The sequence below is a fragment of the Pipistrellus hanaki genome (genome assembly GCF_964339955.1).
Source record: "Pipistrellus hanaki genome assembly, chromosome: 10".
NCBI classification, from domain to species: Eukaryota; Metazoa; Chordata; class Mammalia; order Chiroptera; family Vespertilionidae; genus Pipistrellus; species Pipistrellus hanaki.
The window spans coordinates 50,772,194-50,793,206 of NC_140512.1; the positions used below are offsets into that span (position 1 = coordinate 50,772,194).

The following is a 21,013-nucleotide window of genomic DNA, read 5'->3' on the forward strand; positions in this document are numbered from 1 at the left end:
GGAGCAGTTAGGCATCAGGCCAGCAGGAGAGTGGTTAGGGGGCGATCAGGCTGGCAGGCAGAAGTCATTAGGGCAAGTCAGGCAGGCAGACAGGCGATTGGTTAGGAACCAGCAGTCCTGGATTGTGAGTGGGCAGTCGGACATGCCCTGAGCTGTCCCAGATTGGAGAGGATGCAGGCTGGGCTGAGGACACTCCTCCAGTGTACAAATTTCATGCACCAGGCTTCTAGTATATAGATAATGATTTGTCATGAGGTCATAAGAAAGAGAGGGTCAATAGAATTTTGATTTTCTAAGGATGAGTGCCAAGACTCTAACATTTATAGAAAAAATCCAGATAGAAGAAATATTAGCTGACTTCCTTTTGGATCTCCAAGTTATAATCTTTAACTGAGGTAGTTTATTTATTTATTATCAGGGTGGTGGTTGTTTTAAAAAAAAAAAAAAAAGTAAAATTGCAGAGTTTTTGTTGTTGTTGTTGTAGGCTTAGTGGAACCACAGCTTCCAGACTCTCGCCTTCGTCTCTTGACTACTAGACCTTGCTTCTTGTTCTCTCATGGCTGGAGTGGGTCATGGAAAGCAGACAATGTAGTCCACACACAGAGTCTTAGAGACTGAGATCTGGCTTATCCTTTCCAGAGAATGTGCTGAACACTATATTTGTGAAGCTGCCTGTTTTAAGGACCAGCAAGTATTTATTTCTCTGGGGACCAGCCTCAGTGTTTGTATTAACACAGAGGAAAACCATCAGGGTTGATAGAGGCCTGGAGAGGACCAAGAAGCTACCATTTCCTTTAGTCCAACTCTGCAGGGAGAGAGCCTGCAGAAGTCACTTTGAAGTACCAAATTGGCATAATTAAATAAAATTGGAGATGCAGGTAGGGGGCTAGTTTAAGTAAGCTTCTGATTTTGGCTCACAAGGTGAAACCTGCCTGTTAGTAGAAAGGGCCTCTTTGCTTTAATAGCTTTTAAAAGCAGAGACATGGCAGGTTTTAAAGACCAAGAGAGTTTAGTGCTTCTGTTTGGTGCTAGTTGTTGAGTCTAATGGGATCAAACAGACATAGTGCTTTCTTAAATAGTGGCATAGGCTACCTGGTGTTTCTTTGGACTGCCTGTGTATGTTGTTTTAGTGCAGCATTTCTGAGAAAAATACATGGTGGGATAGCAGATGTGGGAACACAGGTGGTATACTGACATAGTGCTATATAGCATTGACTCACATGGAAATCAGACTGGCCAAATAAATGAAGACCTTAGCAAAGGCATTATTTTAATTTCAGAAATAATAGAAGATATTGCATTTATGAAACAGCAGCAGGATAGTATTAAAAATTTAATGAACAATAAGCATTGTGATTGACAGTTAAAATATGATAGCAAAATTAAGGAAAGAGAAGATAAAGTTGAGAAGAGCTCTTAAAAAGTAGTGCAAAACTACAATGAGGATAGAATATTTGAGAAAAGATATAGCTTTATTTGAGGATCAATCTAAGAGATCAAATACTAAATAAGTTTGTGTTCTAGTATTACAGAAGGAAAATTGTAAAAAAAAAATATCATTGAAAAATATTCCTAGGACCAAAGAAACATTTTCCCAGATTAAGAAGTTCCATCAAGTGCCGGGCACAAACTTTTTTTTTTTTTTATAAATATCATAATACTGAAGATAAATTCTGCAAGCTTCCGAAGGTCATACATAAAAGACCAGGAATCAGAATCATGTCAGACTTCTCAAAAGCAAGATAGACACTTCTGAAGGAAATTTATTTTCATCCTTGAACTCCATATATTGTCAAGTGTTAATTAAGTGTGAGAAAAAGGTACACAAAAAGACCTGAAAGGTCTCAATTTTTTTTTTTTTTACTTTTCATACACACTCTCAGGAGACTCTACTGTACTAGAGGATATGCCCCACCAACATGAGGGAATGAAGAAGAAAGAACAATACATAGGACAAGTTATACAGATCAGAGGAGCAATGGAATTCTTGGATAATGTGAAAAGATGACAGCTGTGCCCCTGATAAAGAATACTTGATATTTTTCAAAAGAAATGTCTTGTGAGGCCATTGCAGCAATTGGAGGAGATTTGATTGTTGAATAAACACATGGAAATATAATCAGACAAAACACTGTTAATAACTATAGAAACAAAATATTTGTACAGAATAGGAAAAGTAGTCACGTTATACTACAATGGCTCAAATATGGGGTAAGGATTGAGATTCTCCCCCCCCCCCCCCCCCCATCTAGATATCCTATTGTTATAGCATTATTTCTAGAAAAAACTATCTCTTCACTGTTCAATGATTTTGGATTCTTTCTTGAAAATCAGTTGCCCATAAAAATGTACATTTGTTTCTAGAGTCTGTATTCCATCCATTGATAGTTACATCTATCCTTATGTCAATACCATGCTGTCCTAATTACTCTTAGGCTTCAAATATAGTATAATAAATCTTTCAATGTTGTTATTCTTTTTATTAGTGTCCTGATGCATGGATTCATGCACATTGAAAGGAAATTAGTCCCTTCGGTGCAGGGACTAATGCAGGTGGCCCCAGGTGGTGGCCAGCGGGGCAGGACCAGGCAAGGTGTGCTGGACATGTCATGGAATCAACCTCCTGTGGTCCCTTCCCAGCCTGCGGCTTGAAGAGCATCTGCAGAGCGAGTGGGGTCCCTTGGCCTGGCCTGAGGGATTAGGCCAAAACCAGCTCTCTGACTTCCCCTTAAGGGTCCCGGAGTATGAGAGGAATTGCAAGGAATTGGACTCCTTTCTCTCTAGTTCTGAGGTGTGTCACCTGAAAACCACTACTGCTAAGTGACTGCAGCTAAGCAGCTCCTTCATTGAGCGTCTAGCCCCTGGTGGTCAGTGCATGCCATAGCTACTGGCCAGGCGATGATTAGACAATCAGGCAAGCAGTTAGGGGCAATCAGGCAGGCAGAATGGTTAGGGGCGATTATCCTATCTAACAAAAGAGTAATATGCAAATTGACCATCACTCCAGTACACAAGATGGCTGCCCCTATGTGGTCAAAGATGGCTGCCCCTATGTGGACACAAGATGGCCAGCAGGGGAGGGACCAGACCTACAAGGGAGGGCAGTTGTAGGCAATCGGACCAGCAGAGGAGGGCTGTTGGGAGGGACCAGGCCTGCAAGGGAGGGCAGTTGGGGGTTATCAGGCCTGCTGGGGAGGGCAGTTAGGGGTGACCAGGCCTGCAGTAGAGGGCTTTAGGGGGGTGATCAGGCCTGCAGGGGAGGGCAGTTAGGCATCAATTAGGCTGGTAGGGATCAGTTAGGCATCAATCAGGTTGGAAGGGGGGTAGTTAGGGGGTGATCAGGCTGGCAAGCAGAAGTGGTTAGGGGCAATCAGGAAGGCAGGCAGGTGAGCAGTTGGGAGCCAGAAGTCTTGGATTAGGATTGGGCCTAATGGGAAGTCGGATGTCACTCGAGGGTCCCAGATTGGAGAGGGTGCAGGCTGGGCTCAATGATATGCAACCCATGCATGAATTTTGTAAACCACATTTCTAGTATATAGATATCTATAAATAGATAATTTATTTTGAGTATCTACAGTAAGTCCTTAGCATTTCCATATAAGTTTTTAAAATAAGTTTATTATTTTGTACAAAAAGTCTACTTAGTTTTAATTGAGATTGCACTGATAAACAGAACAATTTGAGGGAAAATGACATCTTAAAAATGTTGACTTATCTAGTTCATGAATAAGGTTTATCATTGTTCTGAGTTTTAAAGATTATTAAAACAATGTTTTGCACCTGGACACCATGGTTCAGTGTTTGAGCATCAACCTATGAACCAGGGGGTCACAGTTTGATTTGTTATATATATTTATTTAAACAGATAAGCATTGTTCTAAAATATGTGTCAAATAATTCTAGTAGCTGGCCTGTGAGGAATGCTCCTGCTGATTATCATTCATGTTAACTTTATTTTTTTACTAGAGGCCTGGTGCAGGAAATTTGTGCATTGTGGAGGGGTCCCTCAGCCCGGCCTGCACCCTCTCGCAATCCAGGAGATGTCCTACCAGCAGTTAGACATCCCTCTTGCAATCCAGGACCGCTGGCTCCTAACCGCTTGCCTGCTAGCCTCATTGCTCTTAACTGCTCACCTTCCTGCCTAATCACCCCTAACCACTCTGCCTGCCTGGTTGCCCCTAACTGCTCTCCTGCCCGCCTGATAGCCCCTAACCACTCTGCCTTCCTGCTTGACTACCCCTAACCTTTCTGCCTGCCTGCCTGCCTTATTTCCCCTAACCTCTCTGCCCACCTGTCTGATCGCCCCTAACTGCTTCTGCCTGCCTACCTGATCGCCCCTACCGGCCCTCCCCTGCTAGCCTGATCTCACCCCCAACTGCCCTCCTCTGCTGGCCAATTGGATTCTGATTGGTCAGTTTCTATGCCAGTCAGCATCAAAAGCTCCACCTCCTAGGCAGCCTTTAGCTCCTCACAGTTGACCCAGATTTGGTTCTGATTGGTCAGTTTTTATGCCAGTCAGTGTCTCCAGCCTATCTCCAGGCATGATCAGAGAGATTGGGCTAATTAGCAGCCTCCATGGAGGCCCGGAGAGAAACAGAGGCGTGGCTGCTGAGGAAGCCCAGAGTAAAAGAGGCAACAGCTGGTCAACAGCTGCCTTGGAGGCTGCAAATCAGACCCTGCCTCTCTCTTTGGACCTCTCTCCGGGCCTGATCCGCAGCCCCTTGGCAGTCTGTGCTGGATCACCACGGCTGCACCAGTGGCAATCAGTGTCACCACCCTGCACTGTCTGCAGGACTGACTTCCGGTATTTGGTCGAGCCTTCAGTTAGTCTTTATGAACCCTGAGTTTTTCTATGTTAGGATATGTGTGGTTTCCTATGCCTGCTTCTTTGTTGTTGTCTTTGAATTATTTCCTGGTTCTCCAAGGTCCAGAGTAGATTTGCCATCCTCCAGAGAGGCTTTGATTTGACTTCTGGGGGGGTCCTATATTCATTGGCATCAGAGATGTTTCAGGCATTAAAGTCTTTGTTTAGGCTAGGGGTGTCGAACTCAATCAGAGAAGGGGCCAAAATCTAAAATCCAGCCTAAATCGCGGGCCGAATGGTTTACTGAACAGTCATAAACTGACAGTGTCATAAACTGACAGCGGAGTGCAGTGATGACAGCACGGTGCGGGCCACATTGCAAGGCCTGGCGGGCTGGATTTGGCCCGCGGGCCTTGTGTTTGACACATGTGGTTTAGGCCAAGCGTAAAGGACTTTTGGTTTCCAGGGTGCATATCTTCTCTAGGGTTAGTTGGTTTCAGCTTTGAATGCTGTCCCTTTTCCTCCATTTGTCCCTCTTTCCCTGTTTGTTGTTACTTAAACTTTTTAATTTTCTCTTTGGATTTTGACTCTCATCCAAAAATTGGCTTGCAACTTCTCTATTGCAGATCATTATTGTTTTTAGATGTTGATTTAAAGTTTTTTGGTTTTTTTTTTTATCGTGTTTTTCATTGCCTTTAGCAAGAGGAAAAGTTAGAGCTGTGACTGCATTTTTAAAAAAAATGAAGAACAAAAGTAAATGAACTTATTTTCAGGTTAAGAAAGCAGAAAAAGCCGGGACCGGTTTGGCTCAATGGATAGGGCGTCGGCTTGGGGACTGAAGGGTCCCGGGTTCGATTCCGGTCAAGGGCATGTACCTTGGTTGCGGGCATATCCCCAGTTGGGGATGTACAAGAGGCAGCTGATCGATGACTCTCTCTCATCGATGTTTCTAGCTCTCTATCTCTCTCCCTTCCTCTCTGTATAAAATCAATAAAATATATTTTTAAAAAAAAGAAAGCAGAAAAAGAATAAATACATGGGGATTTATTAAGATAGGGATTAAACAGAATTTAGTGAGATAAAGGGTGTCCTAAAAAAGTATACATGTACATTTTTCGATCGCTCAATTGATGTTTCTTTTCAGATTTAACCCATTGGAATTAATAATTATTCAAAGTGTGTATACAATTTTGGGGGACACCCTGTAGAACAGTGTTTTTCAACCTTTTTTGGGCAAAGGCACACTTGTTTCATGAAAAAAATCACGAGGCACACCACCATTAGAAAATGTTAAAAAATTTAACTCTGTGCCTATATTGACTATATATAAAGTAATTCTCTTGAATAGGAATCAAATAAACACAAATAAAGTGTTTTATAATTACTTTATTATGAAATATTAAGTAAACAAAATAGTGAAAAATTATAAAATTCTTGTCTTGTCTGCACCTACGGCACACCAGGCAACATCTCGTGTGCCGCCGAACAGCGGTTGAAAAACGCTGCTGTAGAAGAAAAGCAGTATTTCAATAAAGTTTAGAACTTGTTTTCTGAAAAGACCAATAAAATAATGGAACTTTTGGCAAGTCTGATTAGAAAGTAAAGAGAAGACACATGCAAATATACATTAGGGATAAAAATGGGAACATACTAGACATATAAAAGAAATTAAGTGATTACACTAGAGACTACAAATTATCTATTAAAATATTTTATACATTAATAATGCTTCTTCACAGACACCCTATTTAGCATTAGTTTGATACATAATACACAGTAGTATCTTTAAAGAAAAAATTTCTGCTTGTAATTTTTCATTTGATACTATATTCCTAGAAAATAAAGTTTAATTTATGTGTTTCAGTCAAAAAGTAGACCAGATGTACTTTTCTTTTTATTTATTTTTAGTACTACTGTTACTCACTTCATGAGTCACATTCTTTTTCTGCAGTTATTAAAATCATGCTTCATCTTTCATCTTTGGTCTACTTCCTTTCCTCACCTCCTTATATAAGCTTATTAATTTTCTATCATTGGGTTCATAGAATAGATATTTATGGTGCATGTGTGCAGGAGGAAGCATCATGGATTACATGTGTTCCTAACTTTTTATAAAACTTTAGGCAACCTAAGGCCAATAAGATTTTGTATATTTGCCTTTCTGTTTAGAGTAAATAAGCATATTTTATATGTCTATCAACAGAAATGTAGTTTCACAAATACATTAAGATGAAAAAAGCTAGTATAACTTTCTATAAGTTGCAGTAATAAGAGATATTATGGAGGGTAAATCATAGCAAACTAATTTGTCTTGTTGTACTCTTATATTGTTGTTTTTTTACATTATGAGGCAGTGTTTTTCTATTAGAGTTGACTTTGAAGCTTAATGGAATTATATTTTCATTGAAAAAAACTTGCAATAACACAGAAGAAAGACTAGGATAACCAGTGTTGCATCAGTAATACACTTGATGAGAGTTGATATTGCAACTTGATTTTGGTACTTATCAAGCCTCCTTTTTTGTGTGTGTGTTTATGCATTTTCTGCTTTTACATTATTTTGCATATTCTTTTAACAAGATTTTATAATATCAGAGAATGTTAGCAAAGGGAAAAAAAAAACTTTGAGTACTTGTCAAATCCTTCATATTACAGAAGAATTTGAGTATCAGAAAAGTTACATCAGTGTTTTTCAGACTATCTTTGATGAAGAATCAGAATTGAAACTGTAAACCACCCCCACCCACCACCTCCCCCCCCCCCCCCCCCCACACACACACACACACACACACTTCCCATGCCCCAAGTTTGTTGAGGACCAATACAAGGCCCTATTATGCATGCCTGGTTCCAAACTTGTGTCCTGTGATTAGCCACCTAAGTTTAATAATAACCACACTGATAGACATTCTGCATGGTCCACTGGTGATTCCATAAATTTGTGGCAATCTTAAATTGTTATAAATGCTTTCAAATGCTTATTCTCAACTTTTGTATTTTTCTTATCATAGACTGGTAAAACGCAGTGCATAGACCACACTTTGAAGTGGAACTAGGATAGGAGCAATGCACATGTTTGATCCACTGATGGAGACAATTATCACTTTAGATGTTAGTGCAGAGCAACAGCTTTCAAATTAATTTAGTGATAAACACTTCAAAAAGAGCTAGCTAGAAATCCTGTGGTAGAAAACAACTTTATCATGTGCAAATGAAAAATTTAAGTAAACCTATGGAAAGGTATTTTAATTGCTGTATATGTAGTTCATTTTTATATTTATGCCTTTGTAGCTCATAGTTTCATGGGATTAAAATCATTTGGGCAGATAAAGATTTGAAAGGAGATTATTAAGCACAGAAAGGTGAGTGGAGGAAAGAGGGAGAAAACTTAAATGGGGAATAGTTACATCATTGATTAAAATATTGGACTTACTGTAATAGATCATTAATCATTTGGTTCCCTAAATAAAAATAAGAGACCATTTTAAAATAAGTTTTTGTTATGTGTGGTTTTTTTAAAAAAGAAAATTAGCACTAAAATTTCAATTCTCGAGATTAACTTGGTGTTCATTTGGCACATATTTATTGAGGTCCTAAAATGTGTGGTACTGACATTATATTTGAAAGTTCTTAGGCCATGCAAAAGTCAGATAAATTATGGAGTTTACCATTATGTATGCTTTTCACTCAAAAGTAAGTTGGAGTATGCCTAATAGGACCAAATAGATTCAGATTTTTAAAGTGGGAATCTAATGATATGGGGTACTTATATCTTACAAGATATACCTGAATATTTGAGAACAAGGTTTTTGGAGACCTTAAGATATTATTAGTATAAATTGAGGAACATAGAGGGAAATCTCATTTATTTTGTTTTGTATTTTTATTTCTGAGAGGAAGGGAGAGGGAGAGAGATAGAAACACCAATGGTGAGAGAGAAACATTGACTGGCTGTCTCCTGCATGCCTCCTACTGGGGATCGAGCCCCCAACCCAGGCATGTGCCCTTGACCAGAATGGAACCCGGGATCCTTCAGTCCATAGACCAAAGCTTTCTATCCACTGAACCAAACCTGCTATGACAAAATCTCACTTTCTTAATTGCCTTCATTATTAATATGTTATCATAAATTTGAGTATTTTTTGTTTTCACTTATACATATATATTTAACATTTAAATTTTATTAAATAAAAATATTTTAAGCAATTAAGAGATTCAGAAAAGGGAAAAATGTAACAAATAACCACTTACCCATTATTCAGAATTTGATAATTGTTATTTGTATAGTTTTTATTTAATGCTAACTTCTTTGTTTTATACTCAAAGCCATATCCAGAAGACCCAGCAGTTTATAAACCACTCTCCCAGGAAGAACTGCAAAGGATAAAGAATGAGAAAAAACAGAAACAAAATGAGAGAAAACAGAAAATTTCAGAAAATCGTAAACATTTGGCAAGTGTACGTGTTGTACAAAAAAACCTCGTCTTTGTCGTAGGTCTGTCTCAGCGCCTAGCAGACCCAGAGGTAAGTCCTCTTTTACTTTTTATCTCAACTTGACATTTTTTTCTTTTTGCTTCTCTTATTGGGAAAGAAGCTGACCCTGCCCAACTGCAGAATTCTACGAAAAATATTGAAACTTAGGAGAAAATGGGAAATATTTTAAAATAATCACTAAGAAACCAGTAACTAGTTGTGATCTTAGGTAGGTTTTAAAATCTTTTCTGGCTTCATTTTCTTCAGTTGTAAAACTAGGCAGTTGTACTAGATTTCTAAAGTCTTCTTTAGTGTTAATAATCTGAAACTTGGATAATAGTTATGTTTTGCTGTTAATGCTAACATGTGACTCAACTACTTTCTATAGCTTTATAAGGACCAACAGTGGAGATGCATTTACATGAACTTACTAGAGATCTGTATTCTTTTAAATCTTGTCCCAGTAGTAGTTCTTATTTATAAAACAGTTATAAAACTGTTGTTATACTGTATCATCATTCTTTTTTTTTTTTTAAATAAATCTTTATTGTTCATATTATTACAAATGTTCCTCATTTTTTCCCCCTCCATTGCTCCCCTCCACCAGGTTCCCATCCCACCCTTTGCTCTTTCCCCACCCCCCATTGTCCTCATCCATAGATGCACAGTTTTTGTTCAGACTCTTTCCCCACCCCCCACTCCCCTTCTCCCCGAGAATTGTCAGTTCACTCCCCTTCCATACCTCTGGTTCTGTTATATTCAACAGTTAATATTGTTCATCAGGTTTTTTAATTCCCTTGGCTTTCAGTTTTACTTGTTGATAGTTACATATTTGTTGGTCATAATTTTTATCGATATCTTCTTCCTCTTCCTAAAGAACCCCTTCAGTAATTCATATAATTCTGTTTTGGCAGTGATGAACTCCTTTAGCTTTTTTTTTATTTGTAAAGCTCTTTATCTGGCCTTCGATTCTGAGTGATAGCTTTGCTGGGTAGAGTATTTTTGGCTGTAGGTTCTTGCTATTCATCACCTTGAATATTTCTTGCATTCCCGTCTGGCCTGCATGGTTTCTGTTGAGAAATCAGCTGACAATCGTATGGGTGCTCCTTTATAGGTAACTACCTGCTTTTCTCTTGCTGCTTTTAATATTCTCTTTGTCTTTTGCTCTTGGAATTTTAATTATGATGTGTCTTGGTGTGGTCCTCTTTGGGTTCCTTTTGTTTGGGGTTCTGTGCGTTTCCTCGACTTGTAAATCTATTTCTTTCCCCAGGTGGGGGAAGTTTTCTGTCACTATTTCTTCCAGTATGTTTTCGGTATCTTGCTCTTTCTCTTCTTCTGGGACCCCCATAATTCTGATGTTGGTTCGCTTGAAGTTGTCCCAGAGGTTTCTTACACTATGCTCAACTTTCTGGATTCTCTTATCTTCTTGCTTCTGTGGAGGAGTGTCCTCTGGCTCTTTGTGTTCCAAATCTTTGACTTGATTCTTGCGATCTTGCATTCTGTTTTTAGGACTCTGTATAATATTTTTTATTTCAGACAATGTATTCTTTATTTCTAGTTGATCCCTTTTCATATCCTCATAGTTCTCCTTTATTTTATCGGCCTTTTCTAGGAAATTCTTGAAAAACCTCATATGCGTGGTTTTGAACTCTATATCCAGTCGCTTCTTGTCCTCCATTTCTTTTGTCTGTGATCTGTTTCCTTGTCTTGGCATTTTCACAGCTTCCCTGAGTTGGTAGGGTGACTTTGTGTGCTAAGGTGACCTATATGGTTGAGTGGGTCAGCTTCCCAGTTAGTAACCTGAGATGGACAGTCTTGGTGTAGCCCTTTGTGGGCCGTGTGTGCAGTCTTGTTGTTAAGCCTTACTTGTTGTTGGTATCACTGGGAAGCGTTGATCTCCAAGCCAATTGGCTATGAGGATCAGAAGTGTCTCAGCTAAGAGGGTTTCTGTATTCTGCTTGAAAGGGGCGGAGTCTCGGGGTGGCACAGCCAAGCTTTGGTGAATCCCACAAGATTAGTTGCAAGCGCGTGCACCTCTTTGGTATAGGCGCAGACAAGCTTTAATTCCTGTCTGTCCCTCCCTAGGAGAGTCCTATTCGTGGTGAACGAGAAAGCTAGCCACTGGAAGGGCTTCTGTGCTCCGCTTGGATGGGGCGGAGTCTCAGGTGGTGCAGACAAGCTTAGATCAGCCCCTCCCTACGAGGGTCTGGTTTCTGAGTCCCACAGTAACGGCTGCTGGCTTCACACACCTCCGAGAGATCTCTGCCCACTGCCTGACAGTCTGGCCTCTCCCTGTCTGGGGCTGACTTTCAGAGCAATAGGGTGCTTCTGTTTTCCTCCTGAACAAGAAAGCTAGCCGCGAATTAGCTATGTGCCCTCTCCTCGTGCAGGGAGTAAGCCAGTAGGGAACCCAGCCTGCCCTCTCCACGCTCCGCAAGCAAGCCAGCAGGGAAATCTGGCAGCTGCATTTTCGCGCGCACAGTTCTCTGCACCTTCACAGTTCCTGAGGTTCAGTGTGCCTTCTCTCTCCTTCCCAGATGGTAGAACTTCCTCTCAGCCAGCTGTCCGGCGCTTCAGGGTGATGTTTCCCCTTTTTTCCAGTTCTAAATTTCAATTTGTTGTGGTAGGCTGCATTCAGGTGTCTACCCTATGTCGCCATCTTGGCTTCTCCTGTATCATCATTCTTTACTCATTCATTTCAAGCCAATTTTCTGGAAAGAGGAAGAATTTGATGAAAAGAAAATAATGGACCAGGTTCTTTGTTATTTGTTTGTGGACAGGGGAGATTTTTTTTTTTTTAATATATATTTTATTGATTTTTTACAGAGAGGAAGGAAGAGGGAGAGAGAGTTAGAAACATCAATGAGAGAGAATCATTGATCAGCTGCCTCCTGCTTGTCCCCTACTGGGGATATGCCCGCAACCAAGGTACATGCCCTTGACCGGAATTGAACCCGGGACCCTTCAGGCGGCAGGCTGATGCTCTATCCACTGAGTTAAACCGGTTTCGGCTGGACAGGGGAGATCTTAACTCTTTTGTTTATTACATCTTTTCTCTCCTTCTACCACCAGCTTTATTAGGGTAATGTTGAACTCATAACGTTAGTCCTTATACCTTTGAATATATATCTACTAATTTTTAGTTTCTGATATATTAGATTAATGGGAAGGCAGATGGAAGCTGATTGATAGCCAGTAGGAGAGAGCTGGATTTTGGGGATTTGCCTAAGTGTTATTGAAAATATTTTGGAGTAATATTCATTATGATTCCAATCAGAGGGTGGATTGTAACGAATATACTAAGGAAGTTGGGAATCATCAGACTTGGCTAAGTAAGCTAATGATCCCAGAAAGAGGAAATTTAAGGAGTCTAACCTTTATAAATTGATTTTATAAAATTCAATTTAGAGAGAATAATAAATGTTTATTGATTGTGAGTTTATTATGTATCAAGGAGGAGAAAGTGAGGGAGATTTTGCTAAGAAGGCTCTACCATTGACAATAAGTATAGTGACAAGTCAAGAATTACTAGGACCCTAGGTCCAGGGATGATGGCATTAGTGGGCTACATGATTTTCAGGAGACCAGGTTCTTTCTGAAGCCAAAAGTATGGGTCTAGAATTCATATAGAATACCAAAATTGGTTTGGCTCAGTGGATAGAACGTCAGCCTGCGGACTGAAAGGTCCCAGGTTCGATTCTGGTCAAGGGCATGTACCTTGGTTGCGGGCACATCCCCAGTGGGGGGTGTGCAGGAGGCATCTGATCCATGTTTCTCATCCATGTTTCTAACTCTCTATCCTTCTTCCTTCCTCTCTGTAAAAAATCAATAAAATATTTTTAAAAAAAATAGTATTCATATGGGAAAACACTTCTTCAGTAAGAGATATTAAGAAGAGAACTTGCTCAGCCAGAGTAGCTTAGTGATAAGCATCAACCTATGAACCAGGAGGTCACAATTCAATTCCCAGTTAGGGCACATGCCAGGGTTGTGGGCTCGATCCTCAATGTGGGTTGTGCAGGAGGTAGCTGACCAGTGATTCTCATCATTGATGTTTCTATCTTTCCCTCTTTGAGATCAATAAAAATATATTAAAAAAAAAAAAAAAAAAGAGGAGAGAGCTCATCTTAGACCTATGAATAATCCCTAGCAGCCAATTTTTCCTTTTTCTTTAAATTTTTTAAAAAAATATTTTTTATTGATTTTAGAGAGGAAGGTTAGGGAGAGAGAGATAGAGATTGAAACATCAATGATGAGAGAGAATCATTGATTGGCTGCCTCCTGCAGGCCCCCTACAGGGGATCGTGTCCACAACCCGGACATGTGCCTTGACTGGAATTGAACCTGGGACCCTTTAGTCCACAGGCTGACACTTTATCTGAGTAAAACTGGCCAGGGCCAATTTTTTCTTTTTCTAAGCTAGCACTTAAATCTCCTGGCAGGCATAATGCCACTTCACCTTTGACCATTTCCTTGAATGCCACCACAACTTTTCATCAACCCTTCTCTCTTTCTTTCCGTTCTGCCTTTTTTCCTAACCAGAAGGCACTCTTGCCACTGCACATTTTTTATTTACCTGCCTCTTTTCACTCCTACTAATCTTATTGATTAGAAACTACTTTTGCATTTTTGGATCTGCTACTTCAGTAAATTCATGGAAATTTTATCTTGATTTGATAACTCTTATTAGATGTCTCTGTTTTTACAGAGAGATTATTACCTTTAGGATATGTAGATTATTTACTATTCATCAAGCAGAAGTGAGTTATCATAAAGATCCTCATCCTCATCAGCTTTACACTGAATAGGCTGAAGAGGAGCAGGAAGAAGAGAGGAGTTGATCTTGCTTTCTCAGGGGCTGCAGAGGCAAAAAAGATGGAAGGGGAGGCAAGCACACACAGTGTAACTTTGTAGAAAAATGCATTGTAATTTCTATTGGGCTTTTTTGCTTTTTCATTTCTCTAAAAATGTTTCTGTATGGTGCCAATCCTCTTCTACTGTTTGGCTTGGTTTCAGCTGTGTCATAGAAAGGCCCATCCCATCTAATAATAGACTAATATGTAAATTAACCATCACTCTGCCACAAAAACGGCGGCCCCCATAGCCACAAGATGGTGGCACCCGGTCCCCTCAGCTCTGCTGCTGGAGTGTCCGGCCTGTCTGCAGGAGCAGCGAGGCTGGATCCACCTCTGGAGGGTTTTTGATCCGCCCCAGACACATCGGTCAGAGCCCAGACAGCAGGGCATGGAGGCTTCCTTAGCACAGAGGCAGCAGGAAGCCCCAGGCCCGGCAAACAGAGCCCGGGCAGCAGGACTTGGGGGCTTCCTTAGCGTGGCAGTGGCGGGGAAGTCCCCAGACATGGCAGACAGAGCCCAGACAGCAGGGCTTGGGGGCTTCCTTAGCGAGGTGGTGGCAGGAACACCCCAGGCCCCACAGACAGAGCCAGGACAACAGAACATGGACTTCCTTAGTTTGTCAGTGTCAGCGAAGCCCCCAGGCCTGGCAGACAGAGCACACTGCCAGGCATTGGGGCTTTCTTCGCATGGTGCATGGTGAAGCCGGCGGAGAGTAGAGAGCAGGGCATGGGGGCTTCATTTCCATGGCTGCAGCAAAACCTCCAGGCCCACAGAGAGCAGAGAACCATGGGGAGTGGGCCTAAGCCATCAGTAGGACATCCCCTGAGAGCTCCTGGATTGTAGAGCATGCATGTTGGGCTGAGGGACCCCTGTGCATGAATTTCGTGCACCAGGCCTCTAGTGTCATATAAGGAGTCAAAAGCATTCTTCAATAATTGGAACACTCTGCCAGATTATCTAATGTCACTTTGTTTTCTGGCACATCTTCTTCCTTAGTGTCTGGCTCTGGTTTGCAAGCACTTATCTTCAGCAAGTCTTCTTTTAATTCTTTTAATGTGATGTCTACTAACTTTTTAATTTCTCCAAGATCCATATCTTGGAACCATTCACTCTTTTTTGCCATATTCACAACCTCTTTAGTGATTTCTTTATTGGCTCTGTCATAAAATCTGTTAAGTCATGTACAACATCTTGACAGTCTTCTTGAGCAGGAATTTATTCTTTTGGGCTGATGGCTCCACAACTTTCTCTATAACAACAATGCATCTTCAGTGGTGAAACCTCCAGACTTCTATGATGCTCTATCAGGGTCTCTTCCATAGCATTGGCAGTCCTTTCCAGAGAGTCCTGTGTGTAATGAGCCTTAAAGATCCTTGTGACCCTTGACCCAGAGGCTGAGTTAAGAGACATAGTGTTTGGGGGCAAGTAGATCACTTCAACATCTTCACTGTTTATCTGATGGGGTTCTGTGTGACCAGGTGCATTGTCTAAAACCAAAAGAGCTTGAAAAGGCAGTCTCTTATTGGTAAGGTACTTCCTGACTTTAGGGACAAAGCATTGATGGAGCCAATCCAGAAAAGGGTTCTCATTGTCCAGGCCTTCGCTTGTACAACTAAATGACCGGCAGCTTGTGTTTGTCTTTTCCCTTCAAGGCGGGGGTTAGCAGCTTTACAGATAAGGGCATTCCTCATCGTAAACCTGAATTGAATGCATTTGTACAAAATGGTAGTTAGCCTGTCACTTCCTGCCTTAAATCCTGGTGCTTACTTCCCTGTTTACTAATATCTGTTGTGGCATTTCCCCCCTGCTGGTTCCCCAGAATAGGGCATTTTCATCTGTATTATAACTTCTTCAGGCAGATATCCTTTCTCAATTATTTTCTTAATGGCATCTGGGAACTGTCTGCTGCCTCTTGTTTGGCAGAAGCTACTTCTCCTGTTATCTTGACTTCTTTTTTAAGCCAACCCTCTTTCTAAAATTATCAAACCATCCTTTGTTGGCATTAAATTCTTTAACTTTAGCCTTAGCCAGTTTGGCTCAGTGAATAGAGTGTTGGACTGCAGAATAGAAGGTCCTGGATTCAATTCTGGTCAAGAGCACATGCTCCAGTTACGGGCTCTATCCCTAGCAGGAGATATGCAGGAAACAGCTGATCAATAACATTCTCTCATCATTGATGTTTCTATCTCTCTTTCCTTCTCCCTTCCTCTCTGAAATCAATAAAAATATATTTTTTAAAATGTCTTTAACTTTAGCTCCTTCACCTATCTTTTGCTTTAAGTTGGCATATGACTTTGCTATTTTATAGATATGCTTTTCTTACAGCAATCCTGTACCCACATAAAAGCTGCATTTTCAATAAAAGTTAAAAATTATTTTTCAGAAGTCCAGGGAGTTTTTTTAAAATATATTTTATTGGCCAGGACCGGTTTGGCTCAATGGATAGAGCGTCGGCTTGGGGACTGAAAGGTCCCGGTTCGATTCCGGTCAAGGGCATGTACCATGGCTGCGGGCATATCCCCAGTAGGGGGTGTGCAAGAGGCAGCTGATCGATGACTCTCTCTCATCGATGTTTCTGACTCTCTATCTCTCTCTCTTCCTCTCTGTACAAAATCAATAAAATATATTTAAATATATATATATATATTTTATTGATTTTTTGCAGAGAGGAAGAGAGAGGGATAGAGAGTTAGAAATATCGATGAGAGGGAATCATTGATCAGCTGCCTCTTGCACACTCCCTACTGGGTATGTGCCCGCAACCAAGGTACATGCCCTTGCCCGGAATTAAACCTGGGACCTTTCAGTCCACAGACCGACGACACTCTATCCATTGAGCCAAAGTGGTTTCAGCAAGTCCAAGGTTTTTGCAAGTGCTGATGCAGCTGCAGCAAGGGCCTCATAAATCTCCATTCCTTTTTTTTTTTTTTAACATGGTCCTTAATGCTGGATTCATTTACCTCAAAATGGTGGGCTACCACAGCTGCAGACCTCGGTCTATGACTCATGTCAAGCACTTCAGCTTTTTTTTGTAAAGACATGATTTTTCTCTGCTTTTTGGGGGCACCGCCAGCATCATTAGGGGCACTTCATATGGGTGCCATGGTGTTATTCATTGTATATGGTACTGCACTGAACACAATGTAAAATAAGCAAGAAGCTCTAGAGATCACTTTTTACTGATACGCAGTGTATTAGAGAGACAACTGCTAAAACAGAGATGATTAGCAGCATCACATGGCATTTTAAGCAGACTTGTAATAGGCTTACCACGGTAGCAACAGGAGGTGACTAGGAAAGTATTACAGTAGTACAATGTATGCTGCAGTTAATTTTATGCAGTTATGATTTAACAGTGCATCTTTCAACTGTGAATGGCATTATGTATGGTCTATGTTTGCATGTTTTGAAAAATTTAAGTTTTTATATTGGATTTGTGTATAATTTATGTTAGTAAATAATAAAATAGACTGGTATCTACATATATTTTATGCATTCATGATATACCTAACTCTTTTACTTTTTATTAATTTCTTTTTTAATTGTTTAAAGTATTACATATGTCTCCTTTTCCCCCATCAACCCCTTCCCAGCCACTCCCACCCCCTATGACAAGCCCCCACCGCCCCTGAGTCTGTGTCCATTGGTTATACTAATATGCATGCATACAAGTCCTTTGGTTGATCTCTTACATCCCTACTCTCCCCTGCCTTCTCTCTGAGGTTTGACAAACCATTCGGTGCTTCTCTGTCTCTGGATCCATTTTTGTTCATCAGTTTATGTTGTTCATTATATTCCACAAATGAGTGAGGTTATGTGATACTTACCTTTCTTTGACTGGCTTATTTCACTTAGCATAATGCTCTCCAGGTTCATCCATTCTGTTGCAAATGGTAAAAGTTCCTTTTTTATAGCATCTTATAATATTCCATTGTGTGGATGTACCACAGTTTTCTAATCCATTCATCTGCTGATGAGCATTTAGGTTGTTTCCAAATCTTAGCTATTGTAAATTGTGCTACTGTGAACATAGGGGTGCATATATCCTTTCTGATTGGTGTTTCTGGTTTCTTGGGATGTATTTCTAGAAGTAGGATCACTTGGTGAATTGGGAGTTCCATTTTCAATTTTTTGAGGAAACTCCATACTGTTTTCCACAGTGGTTGCATCAGTCTGCATTCCCACAAGCAGTGCACGAGGGTTCCTTTTTCTCCATATCCTTATCAGCCCTTGTCGTTTATTGATTTGTTGATGATAGCCATTAACTCTTTTTATTTTTTTATATTTCTACATGGTTTATCTGTGAGTTTTTTCACATTGCAAATCTCCAAAAAATTTCCCCATATATTTACAATATTTAAAGAAATTAGTGTTGCTCAGAGGTCAACTGTATATTAATTAAGTTGGAAACTGTTAAGAATTAATGACACCCCAGTTATAGATTATTTCATAAGGCTTCGATTCTGTCTGATACAGAACATATATAAACTTGGCTAATTTGCCAGTATATATCTTGATACAAAAACCTTTCCCATGATTTAAACCTATCTCGAAATTACATTCTGTTCTTTTTCTGAAATTTACCTATAGACCTACTATTCCTACAATCTCTTCAAACAATAAGCTCTCTTTCAATGAAAGTTTTCTGTGCATGCCTGTTCAAATGTACGCAAAGCATTCTTTCTAAACATTTGGAAATGGTCACACACAATTTAGGGAGTAAGTTTTTAAGAGAAACTAAATGAGTATATAAGATGATCACAAATATGAGGGGAAATAACCATGAAGGTAATAGAGAAGAAATGTATAAAATTTTCTCCAACTGTTGTTGTTTGTCTCTCCGCCCCTCAATCTATCACCTTACACACATTATTTATCAGGAAAGGGGGGGGGGGGGGAATTGGAGAGTTGAGAAATGATAAAATTGATGGACATAGGGAAGCTAAATACATACATACACTACCATATTGAATTTGTAGCTCATAAATAATGTTTTAGTATGTCATATATTATATACAATAGATTTATAGACTATTTCTACTCAGGTCCCTGAATTCTTATCTCTATATTTAGTACATAATTTTGGTTATTGTTTTGAGAAATAATTTCTTACAGGATCATCTATTAATGAAAATATGGTCAGGATATCTTATCTGTTTTGTGTTTAAGAATATTGTAAAATGTAAGTTCCCATAGAGTATAGGTACAAAAATTAGAACATAATAGAAAATATCAAACTTAATGAGTCTCAGTTTCATTTTAGTAGGTCAATAAAAAATAGCTTTTAGATTTTATTGATGATTTCCTACAGATTAACCACACATTGTAATTAAGAAAGTCATATTTATTAGAAAACATTAAAAGTTATTTTTCTTTCACTGAAGAGTGTATGTACCTTTTATAAGGATAAAATTGATGAAAATGGGGAGTTTATACCTTATTTCTTCTTCTTTTATAGGTTTTAAAACGACCAGAATATTTTGGGAAGTTTGGTAAAATACATAAAGTTGTCATCAATAATAGCACATCATATGCAGGTTCACAGGTAACTAACTATAGGGATTTTTGCCTTTCCTGTGGTTGCAGTTTGATCTGGGCTGTTCAGAAGGAAAATTTATTTTTGTGATTAGAAAGCTTGAGGACCAAGTACTTAGATAGTATAGTGATCTCTGTTGATGGGGTGGGGCAATTTTTGGTGCTCATAGATTGGACCCTTCCCAGACTTAACAATGAATTGCTAGGAATAAATAGGGAAGTGGTAAAACAAAGATTTGGTGGTTTGTTTGAAGGGGAGGAGAACTTGAGTCTATTGTTAGTCTAATAATTAGGTAATGATTCCTAATTAATATTTTCAGATATTGAAAACTTAATAGAGCATCTTTCTTATGCTCCTCAAATGTCTGCTATTATCAGACAGATTGTTCGTGCAAAGTGCATTGATTTTGGGGAGAACATTATTTGACACAGTGTCTTCAAATCTTAGTTTTTAAAATCTAACTTTCAAAGTTTGTCAGATGACTTTAAAAGAATAAGTGCCAATCCAAGGATTATTTAAAAACAAACAAACAAACAAACAAAAAAACAGAGCAGGGAAAGCAAAGCACATAAGTTTCATTTTATTTTATTTAAAATATATTTTTACTGATTTTAGAGAGGCAGAGAGAAGGAGAGAGGGATAGAAACATCAGTGAGAGAGTATCATTGATCAGCTGCCTCCCGCACACTAGGGATCAAGCCCACAACCTGGGCGGGTGTCCTGACCCAGCAATCAAGCCTGCAACCTTGGCAGATAGGGAAAACACTCTAACCATTTGAGCTACCAAAGATGATATTTTATTCATACATATTTTAGTGTACGTAAAAAACGATTAAATTCATTAAGTATGATTGATTTACAATGAGCTAGTATATGATTTAATTAAAGCTACTACAACTTATAATTATTGTGATTATTATTAATGATAGTAAGTAGTAAAGGCTTTTAGAATTTCCTAGGCAAGTTTCAAGATAAATTTTTTTATAATGTTTTTATTGAATTTGAAAGTAATAATAGTGGGTTTTCATTTTAGGGTCCAAGTGCCAGTGCTTATGTAACCTATATCCGGTCAGAAGATGCACTCAGAGCCATACAGTGTGTCAACAATGTGGTGGTAGATGGCAGAACGCTTAAGGTAATATGGTCCTCTTGATTTATTTTGTTTTAAAGAGGAAAGGATAAAATGTAGTAAGGAGAGAAGTAGCTAGCATTTACATATTACATTTGAAGAGTGGCTATTTAAAGATTGCTTCTTAGGCATCCATACCAACCTATGGCAGCTAGTTTGTTTACTGCTGACTTATGTAAAGTTCTGTTTTGTCAGGTATGAACAAACATTTTCAA

At 39.5% G+C, this 21,013-nt stretch overlaps 1 protein-coding gene across 11 annotated transcripts in view; it reads left to right on the top strand.

Moving 5' to 3' along the window:
• Positions 1 to 21,013, top strand: part of CNOT4 (CCR4-NOT transcription complex subunit 4) — a 123,209-nt gene that overhangs the window by 48,077 nt on the left and 54,119 nt on the right. For all 11 annotated transcript variants that reach the window (XM_084896579.1, XM_084896585.1, XM_084896583.1 and 8 more), the window contains exons 3-5: positions 9,131 to 9,328; positions 19,592 to 19,678; positions 20,703 to 20,804. In XM_084896579.1, the coding sequence (XP_084752705.1) occupies positions 9,131 to 9,328; positions 19,592 to 19,678; positions 20,703 to 20,804 (387 nt within the window). The remainder of the gene's footprint in view (positions 1 to 9,130; positions 9,329 to 19,591; positions 19,679 to 20,702; positions 20,805 to 21,013) is intronic.